General features: G+C 36.7%; 1 protein-coding gene across 8 annotated transcripts in view; it reads left to right on the plus strand.

Moving 5' to 3' along the window:
• The window catches only part of Abcb7 (ATP binding cassette subfamily B member 7), a 155,323-nt gene that overhangs the window by 31,196 nt on the left and 113,652 nt on the right, over positions 1–10,475 (plus strand). For 3 of the 8 annotated variants that reach the window (XM_029565687.1, XM_029565689.1, XM_029565688.1), the window contains exons 2-3: positions 5,266–5,328; positions 6,946–7,017. The exons of 3 other annotated variants lie outside the window; for them this stretch is intronic. In XM_029565687.1, coding sequence (XP_029421547.1) covers positions 5,266–5,328; positions 6,946–7,017 — 135 coding nt within the window. The remainder of the gene's footprint in view (positions 1–5,265; positions 5,329–6,945; positions 7,018–10,475) is intronic. 2 more of the 8 variants (XM_008837678.3, XM_008837679.3) reach the window with 1 other exon arrangement.

The following is a 10,475-nucleotide window of genomic DNA, read 5'->3' on the forward strand; positions in this document are numbered from 1 at the left end:
TTGTTAGCTGCTATGTGGGTGCTGGGATTCAAACCCGGGTCTTCTGCAAGAACAGCCAGTGTTCTTAACCACTGAGACATCTCTCCAGCCCCTCTTGTGTTTTTTTTTTTAATTTGATTTTTCCTAAAATATTTTTTTCTAATACTTTTTTGAGTTTTCTCAGCTTATTTTGAGTTTATCTGATTTGGACTTAACACTTTTTTTCCTTTAATATCGTGTATTATTTTCTTAATTTCTTTTTGCAATAGGTTATTTTGAAGTAGCTTTTACTTTTCATCTGATTTATAAATAGGTCATTCTGTTATATCCCTTGTTTACAGGGCTGCCATTCTTTTTTTGTTTGCTTGTTTTTGCTTTTTTAGGCTTTTGAGACAGGGTCTCACATAGCTGAGACTGGCTTTGAACTTGATATGTGGCTGAGGCTGTAATTCCACTGCCCTGCCCTATCATATTCCTTGTCAAATGATTTTTTAACACTATTGGACTGTATGTGTAGAAACTGTAGACATTGTAACATATAACTTGATGATTTATATTTTTTAAAAACTGACCACATCTGTGTAAATTTTGTGCTCTGAATGCCATCATATTAGAAAGACAGTTTGATTGTATTAAAACTCTGGAATCAGTCAGGCATGGTTGCACATGCTTATAATACCAGTACTTGGGGCCTGAGGCAGGAGATCTCAAATAAACAAACAGCCCTACACAAAAATTTCTGTGTTCAACATTTTTTTATTCAGTACTTTGAAAAGTCCTCCTCCTTTCTTTTCTTATTTCTTATTTATTTACTGAGAAGCCTAGTGTCCATCTGGTTCTCTTTACCTCATAATGTTATTTATGTTTTCTAGAGTATTTTTAGAAGATATTGTTTTACTTTGATACTTTTCAGTTTTATTGTGGATATATCCAGGTGATAGATTTTTGTTTTTTATTTCTCCTCTTGGCGCTTTATGGGCTCTTCCAATGTAAACTCTTTCATCTTTAATCTTTGGCATATTTAATTTCTTAGTTTTATAAATATTACATTTCACTTTTTTTCTTGGCCTCATATTAAATAGATGATAACACATATACTTGTGTGTTCCTTTATTGTTAGCTTTATAACTACTATTTCCTTTTCTTTTCAAAGACCTTATGCTCCCAGATCTCTTCTTGTAGCTTCTTCATTTCTAGGGTTTTTACTGTCACCTTCTTGCCTTAGGCACATGTCCTTCTATAATTTCAACCAGTGACCCATGGAAAGCCAGTGTAGGTTCAGTTTAATTTTGATCATACAAAACAAGGAAGCTGCCAAAAATGCAAGTTCTCACTATCCTTTGAGAACAGGGTCCCTGTTCTCTTCTCTGGTACCACTACCGTGCCTAAAATGTGGGCTGGCATGTTCATGGAGGATGAGGCTTGCATGTGAGTAAGCACAAATATGTTAACACTGTATTCTGAATTTTAACAACTTCTTTTTTCATTATATAGTCCTGGTTGCTTTTAGTTTTTCATTAGATTCCAGAGTTCAGCAAAAGTTGATTCATATCTGACAGTTTTTGCAAGATTGATTACTGCTTTAATGAAAGGCTAAATATGAAGCAGTGCAGGTACATCACTATCATGGGTTTTTGTTTGTTTGTTTGTTTCTTGTTCTGATTTTGAGACAGGGTCTCCTGTGTAGCTCCGGCTGAACTCACAGATATCCACCTGCTCTTGCCTGCAGAGTGCTAAGGTTAAAGGCATGTGCCGCCATACTCGGCTCACTACCATGTTCTTAGCATCACAGTTGTACTGATGCACCAAAAAAGAAACAAGAAAACATGTGCCTTATTAACAGAAAAAAATCAACCTAGATGCTGCAAGATGACAGTTACTAAATTCACTGGGTCTACTGATATTGCTGATATTGTTAGTACTGATAGTGTTAGGAATGGGCATCTCCAGTCTACCACTTGTTAGCTGTGTGGACTTGAGGGGCCCCTGACCCTGAGCTTCTTGTCTTTAAAATAGGAATAACAACAACACTAATAGTACCTACCTCATAGGGTTATCTTAAGAAATGAGATAATATGGTATCGCACCTTAGGCCAGCCGATTAGTATGTGCTTAAGGAATAGTGGCCACAGCTGTTTCTACTAAAAATAATTATAGACTACCTATTCCAAGTAGACATTCTGTATAATGTAAACATACCTTAGCAAGCCAAGACCAAAATGAAAATATGGTAAGTGATAAAATACTTTGTTCTTAAGTAGACTTGCTATACTGTTCTGGACTAAGCATCCCTGGAATGAACTAAAATCAACATGTTCTTTTTAGGTTAGATGATGGTAGTAAGGCAGTCAAGATACTGTCTCATCATAACATTTGTCTTGCTGTGACATTTATTTCTATATCTTTCAGTTTGGGGCTGAACTCTAAAAGTGTAAGTATTGTGTGTTTTGAAATCTTTGTTATGCGCAGTATGTGTGTTGGATAGCTTTAGTGTCAACTTGACACACCTGGGTTGAGGGAGCCTCAACTGGGGAATTTCCTTCATTGGACTAGCCTGTGGCTGTGTCCATGGGGCACCTTCTTGATTGTTGAGTAGTGATGTGGGAGGGTCCAGCCCACTGTGGGTGGTGCCACCCCGGGCAGGTGGGCCTGTGTTGCATAAGAAAGCAGGCTGAGCAGGGGCCAGGGGAGCAAGCCAGTAAGCAGCGTTCCTCCATGGCCTGTGCTCCAGCCCCTGCCTCCAGTTTCTTGCCCTGAGTTCCTACCTTGGTCTCCCTGATAAACTGTGACCCACGAGATGTAAGCTAAATAAACCTTTTCCTCCCCAAGTTGATATTGATCAGAGTGTTTTGTCACAGCAATGGAGAAACAGACTAGGACAGTATGTAAGATAAAACCCTTTTTATATTGCAACAGGAAGTACCATTTGACAAGATTGGTGGGACAATTTATGGCAAGGTTTGCTTACTCATTAAAAAAAATTAATTGTGTGTATGAAGCAGACAGATGTGCATGGAAGCAGAGAGAAACAGAGGGAGGGAGGGAGGGAGGGAGGAAGAGAGAGAGAGAGAGAGAGAGAGAGGAGAAACCTGAGTACATGCCGTGGTGTGCATGTAGAGGTCAGAGGACAACTTTGGGAAGTTGCTTTTTACCGTCCACTTTGTTGAAGCAGGGTATTCCAGGATAAACTAGCCTGCAAGTTTCTGGGTGATTCTCCTGTTTCCACCTCTCATCTCACTGTAGGAATGCCTGGATGACAGATGGGAGCCTTGGTTTTTTACATGGGTTCCTGGGATCAAACTTGGATCATTAGGCTTGAGCAGCAAGTGTTTTTACCTACTGGACTATCTCCATGGACCAAGCTTTGTTTACTGTTAAAGTGACTTCAAGGCTCTAGGTGCTTCTTTTCAAGGCAGCTTTAAAAATACAGCTCTTAAAATGCTTCTAGGAGAGCTGTCAGATTCTTTCCTGGTATTTATGTGAAAACAAGTGTTCTAACTATTGTATGAATTATGGTCACCTTTTGGAATTTTTGAAGTGCAGTTGAAAAGAAGAGTTGATATTTTTAGAAAAAACTGACAGATTTTCAGGGCTTAAATAGATCTATAGAAAAAATGAGAGGGAGCAAAATTAAGACATTTTTCTATGTGTATGTTTCGAGGGTGAGTTTGCAGTGTCTTTTGGAATCACCACCCCCCCTTTCCATTTGAGGAGCTAATTCAGTTGGTTTGAGCAATAGTAGTGCTATCAGAAATAGTTGCATTCTGTGTCGTTTCTCTTCAGTTACACTATGAGGAGATAATGGAATGTGGGCTAGCACCCTTCTCAGGCTTCAGCACCATGAGCAGTACTAAAGGAGCAATTAATAATGGGCAAAAGAAAAAGAAATCAATAAACACATAAAAGAGCAACAAAACAGGTTAGCAAGGAGACAGAAAAGCTGCCATGTTGAGAGGAATATTGGATTGCTGTTAGAATTACATCAGATGCCTGTATTTTACCTATTTCTATAGTAGAAATGAGCAGTCAGTTTGTTGGAGAGAGTCTAAAGGGATAAACTAAAGGGAATTTAAAATTCACAAAACCAAATAATTCTTTAGTACTCTTTTTCATTCTTGTGCTAATGAGGAACACAATTGAGAATCATTTGTTTGAATATGACCTGTATAGTAAGCCTTGTAGAATGAACCACAAAAATGAAAATACTGTCTTCCATGGGTTTCGGGTAAGTTTCTAGGTACTTTAGTCATTGGTAGCAATCTGACACATCCATAGAAAGCAACAAACATAAATGAGCATTTATAGGAAAATATAACTAAACAAATTGAAATTGTCCAGCTGTGGAACTGAGAGTTAGAAATATGGTTGAGGATTCTCTTCTATGAAACACAAAGAGTAAGGCTATTATATTACCTAAACCTGAATCTGCAAAGTATCAGAAAATAGGTCCAATTCCACATTCTTTGACTTTTTTCACATTATCTCAGCATTCCAGCTACAGAGGATTCTGTGTGATAAAGTCTCTTGGCATGCACATGATAGGCTGAAAATCTTAGTAGTGAAACAGTGATAGGAATTTGCTAAAGTTCTCAAGTTCTTAGCCCAGGGAAATAATTCATTATTAAATGTGTGCTTAATAAATTCACTCAGTCTGAAAATAGTTGGTATTTGTCCCTTTAGTTTCATTATTGAAAACAAGTTAGTTCTGACTTTCATACTATAGTCCTGTTTTGTTTTTTCTTTTTGAGACAGGGTCTTCCTGGACCAGGCTGTCCCTGAACCACAGAGATTCTCTGCCTCCAGGGTGCTGGGATTAAAGGTGTGTGCCACCACACCCAGCGTTATAGGCATTCTTTAACTTCTGTGATGCTGGCAATTGAACACAGAACTTTGTACATGCTAGGTCATTGATTTTAATTGTCAATGTCTTTGTAATTCTTTGTTACTTTATTAGCAAGCAGAATGAACTTGCATACCACTTAACGAAAACTGAAGGAGCAGTGACTAAGTTTCATGTGGACCAAAAGCATGTTGACAAAAGTTAAACAGATCAGTGACTTCAGAGAAGTTTGCCTCAATAAGCATTCCAAACTCTATGAAGAATTTTTGTTAAATAGGACTTGCTGCTGATGTTATAGCCCCCAAATATAAAAATTAGTAGGTAAAGGGAAAAATATTTGAGGAGGGGAAATCTGCACGTTTTTTTATTTGTTGTGTTGTAATTTTTTGATGGTGCTAGTAGAGATTTTTTTCTTTTTAATATTTTAAAATTACATTTATTTGTAGGTGTGTCTGGGACCAGAGTGCACATGCCATGATGACACAGATTTGAAGTTCAGAGGACAGCTTGTGAGAATCAGTTCCTTCCTTTTAAACATGTGGGATCTGGGAATTTAAGTCAGGCCATCAGGCTTGGCAGCAAGTACCTTTACCTGCTGGGCCATCTTGCCAGCTTTGTAGTGGTGACTTTTTAAATTAAATTTTTTCGGTGAAGATATGAAGTAATGGGTTTCATCATGGTGTGATTATACATATGCATCATTATGCTTTTTAACTCATTTGTTCTTTTTCCCCTCTAGCAGAATTTTAAAATTTATTTATTTATTTATTTTTATGTGTATTAGTATATTGCCTCCATGTATGTAAGTGCACCCATGCTGTGCAATGCCTGTGGAGGTCAGAAGAGGGTGTCAGATTGCCCTGGAGCTGATGGTTGTTAGCCATCATGTGGGTGCTGGGAATCAAACCCAGGTCCTCTGCAAGAGCAGTCAGTGCTCTTAACCACTGAGCCGTATCTCCAGCCCCTATTTATTTATTTTTATTTTATGTATATGAGTGTATTGCCTGCATGTATGTAAGTGCACCTATGTTATGCAGTGCCCACAAAAGAGGGTATCAGATCCTCTGGAACTAGATTTTTGACAGGGGTCTTTTCGGGTTCTTTTTTGTGTCCATGGAAGTTGTTGAAGGAAATTAAATAGAACAGCGTTCAGCAATCTAGAGCAGTTGTTTCAAATCCAGCATACTACCTACTTTCATATAATTATTTGCCAAGATGTTTAAAACATTTTTAGTAGTTGGGAAAACAATCAAAAGGAAATATATTATGATAGATTATGATCAAATGAAATTCAGATTTCATTTTAAGTTTTATTGCAACATAGCCACATTCCTTTATATATTATCTGCTTTAATGCTGCAGTGGCCATGCTGAGTAATTGGGACAGTGATTATATACTTACAGAACCTCAACTACATACTAGTGGGAAAAGGAACTCAAGAAAACAGTCCATTTACCATGGCATCAGAAAAGGTGAAACTTTAACCATAGAGTGCATACAGAAATAAATTAAATAAGGAGGTGAAAGGTCTGACATTCAAAATTACAAAACACTGATAAAGGAAATTGAAGAAGACACAAGTAAAAGGAAAGATATCCTGTGTTCATCAATGAGAAGAATTAATGTCACCAAATTTTGGCTCTTTGATATGTTAATTCTCAAGCATACCCACATTCATCACTATCTTGGGATGGAATAGCAAACTGAAGTTCCCAGGAATCAGGGTCAGGTGCCCAGGTCACAAGAGTGTATGATTCAGTGAGTTTGCCAAGGTTAATTAAAAGTCATTCCTATAGGATTATTTTTGTAAACATTGAGTTTTACCTCAGAAAAAATAATACAGTTATATCAAAAATAGGTTTCAGTTTTGTTAGGCTTTTCACTTGGGTCTTGGTCTCATTTACACAGAGGTAGTTCTATTCTGGGTCATTGGTTTTAGTGTTAGTATTCGTTTCGTAAATCCTTATTGAGCCTCTACACAGTGCAAGGCATTGTGCTATGTAACTGTCTATTAAACACTAATATGTTTTTAAAATTTTTTTAAATTTATTTTTATGAGTGTTATTTTTATTTATTTGTACGAGTGTATTGCCTGCATGTGTGTAAGTGTACCCTTGTCGTGCAGTGCCTGCGGAGATCAGAAGAGGACATCAGATTCCCCTGGAACTGGAGTTACCGGACAGTTGTCAGCCGCTATGTAAGTGCTGAGAATCAAACCTGGGTCCTCTGCAAGAGCAACCAGTGCTCTTAACTGCTGAGCCATCTCTTTAGCCCTCTATAGAACCACTAATATGTTTAATGATTAGTAGTAGATGAATTCTGTTAATGTCAGCAAAGTGTACGCTATACTCAGAAATCACAGATCCCTTAATTTTTAATTCTTCCTGAATGTCTTAATTTTTTTAGGTGAAATAAACACAAGTCTTCAGCATATGCATTTTAACTTTCCTGCCTCCTAAAATGTACTGGCAGATTGCCATTTTCTGTATATTGAATTTCTTTGATACTCTGCATGTTACATCTGTTATCTTCAGTAGTTACATGGTTGCTTACTTTGTGGGATGATATTATAAATCAGGTGTTATTTTTATTGAAGAAATAAATTATAGTCTACTTAGTTAAGTTCTTTTAATCCAATTAATGATAGACTTTATATGTCGTTCCATAAAAATTATAGAATTTCAGGACTGGAGAGATGGCTCACTGGTTAACAGCACTGGCTGCTCTTTCAGAGGTCTGTGGTTTGGTTCCCAGCACCCACATCCTGTCAAACAGATCCAGGGGATCTGACACCCTCTTCTGGCCTCTATGGACATTGCATGCATGGGTATACTTGCATACATGCTGGCAAAACATTGATACACATAAAAAAAATTATAGAATTTCAGGCCAGTGAGATGGTTGAGCTGGTAAAGGTGCTTTATACCAAGACTCACAACCTGAGTTTGATTACCAGAGCTCACATGACAGAAGGAGAGAACCAACTCCTGCAAGTTGTCCTCTGAGTTCCATATACATTGTATCACACACACATACACTAATAATAAATAAAATATTTTTACACAGAATTTCAGAGTTACAAAGGTCCCAAGAAGTTACCTAATGTAATCCTTTAGTTTTCAAGTCAGTTTTCACAGAATTAACATTTTCTTCTTTGCCTATCTCCAGTTTGACTGAGGAGATATTTTTGCTCTTAGCCTTTGGGGTTTTAAGAGATAGTCTCGAATTTACAAAAGGAATTATTTCAGAAGTGTGTATAAGTCTGTTATTTACAATCCAGCATGTTTTTCCATGGAAACAATATTACAAATAGTGATGGGGTTTCAGGAATAGCCATCAGAAGGTATTAATCCATTCCATGACTGAAAATTTTACCTTTGCAAAGAAAGATCTTGTGAATAATCAGTGCTAGTTATTTTAGGGGAACAAGGAGCAGATGACAGTGTATGTATAAGATTGTGTCAGAGGCTCTTTACCTCTTACATCTTAGACCGGGGAAATGGTAACGCTTGCATTTTTAAAATTGCTTTTTGAACTGTTTAGAAGCCCAAATTATTTTATAATTTTTAAACAATGCTCTTTTTAAACTAGGAGCTCAGTTTGAAAATGGACATTCAAAAATAGTTCATTTATTTTGAATACTGATGCTTAAGGAAAAACACAGTTTGAATAGAGAAAGACAAGGTGGCTAGAAATGGTAAAGAGGCTTTCTGGGTACTTTCAATGGCTTAGATTTGATAGTAGTTGTCTTTATTTTCTTCAGAATTACTAATGGATATATTTTTGCTATTAATTTAAATGTATCATCAACAGTCTTAACAAGCAGCAATATATAGGCATGGTTTTGAGAAGGGAAAGAAGATGGATAGTCATAACTGTACAAGTTGTAAAAAGCAAAGACAGTTAAATTGGGTGTGTATGTACAATCATTGGCAAAATGTTGCTTTAGTGTTCAGTTTCCTGAATTATGAGCTTGCAGAAAAATAGGAAAATTGAGTAAAGCTTATACAAGGACTGAATGTAGAGAACAGTGAGGAAAATGGGGAAGTTTCGGGGGCAGTGTGGTGGTTAACTCTAATTGTCAGTTTGACACAATTTAGAATCACCTGGGAAGAGCGTGTCAATGAAGGATTGTCTAGTTCAGTTGGCCTGTGGGCATGTCTGTGTGTCTGTGGGGATTGTCTTGAGTTATTTCACCTGGGAAGTCCCAGCCCTCTGTGGGTGGCATCATTACATAAGCAGGAGGTACTGAATTGTATGAGTGGAGATGTCAATCAGGGCACAGGCAAGTGTGCATGAATTCATTTCTCTCTGGTCTTGCATGTGAATGTGATGATGGACTCTGTCCTGAAATTGTGAAATTAAGTAAACTACTTTCTCCCCTAGGTTGCTTTTTGTCAGGGTATTTTTTCACAGCAAAGAAATGACACTGGAAGATGGGTGACTTAATTACTGTGCTGAAATGATTGGAGAATAACTGGAATAGAGTAGAAACTTGGGTTTGGCAAGCCTCCACAAATACCCATTCATATTTTTCCTAATTCAGTGAATACTGTATATACTTATTACTGTACATAACCAAAGATCAGTTGTTGACTCTTGCATTCCAAAATACAGTGAACCTGTTTTCTCAAAATTTTAGTTACTCTTTGCAAATGGTAGTTTTTGTTGTTGATTTAGGTCTTTTAATATTTTGCAATGTACAGTGTTGGTATGTAACACGTTTAGAGCTTAATCAAAGGCCATTGCTTCCTTTTTGTTAGAGACTGGACCTAAGAAACAGTTTTTTCCCCTCACTGAGTTGATGGTGTATTTCAGATAAGAGTTTTGTCAATTTTACAAGTGTCCATCTTGTATTACCATGGAGAGGTTCTTTTCATTTTGTTTCTTTTAAAAAATTAGTTTTTAAAGTTAACGTACAAAGGTTTCATTATAGCATATTTATACCACTTTCTTACTACTTCCCCTCCCTTAATCCTGCCCCTCTCTTCTACCTTCCCCCTACCATTAGCCACTCTGACTTCATGTCACATGTATTCCATTACCCTTTTTGTCCCTTTCCATCTTTCACTTATGAGGTCTTCTTCCTGTCCCATGGTCCCTTTTCTACTTTCATGGCCTATGCTCCCTCACTCCAGAGAAATTAGTGTAGGTTCTCTATATGAGAGAAAATATGCCATATTTGTTTTTCTGAGTCTGACTTATTTCACTTAACATCATTATTTCACTTTCCTTTATGGTAAGGAATACAATTCCATTTTGCATATACACCACATTTTTCATTTTTTTTTATTTTTAAAAATGATTTATTTAATAACAACATACTTAGAAGAAGCATATCATTACAACACAATTGACATATTCAATAACGTTTTCCTGAGGTAGGATGCATCTCTTTCAAATTTGGCTGTAAATATTTAGGTTTACAGTTGAATTATTACAGTTATACAATATTGAACTCAGTATAAACCCTATAACACATGAAATTAAATGAGGTTTTAACCTTTAAAAAAGATCTCCATTTCCTTATTAAAATACACAGTTTCATACAGAAAAATTCATTTTAATGCAATCAACACTAAGATATTTGCACATGGGTTTCTAATCCCTATATATCTGATTATTACTACTCACAGTCGATTAGTTTCTGAGCTC

Source organism: Nannospalax galili, unplaced genomic scaffold (assembly GCF_000622305.1).
Source record: "Nannospalax galili isolate Female #2095 unplaced genomic scaffold, S.galili_v1.0 scaffold238, whole genome shotgun sequence".
In the NCBI taxonomy this organism is placed as follows: Eukaryota; Metazoa; Chordata; class Mammalia; order Rodentia; family Spalacidae; genus Nannospalax; species Nannospalax galili.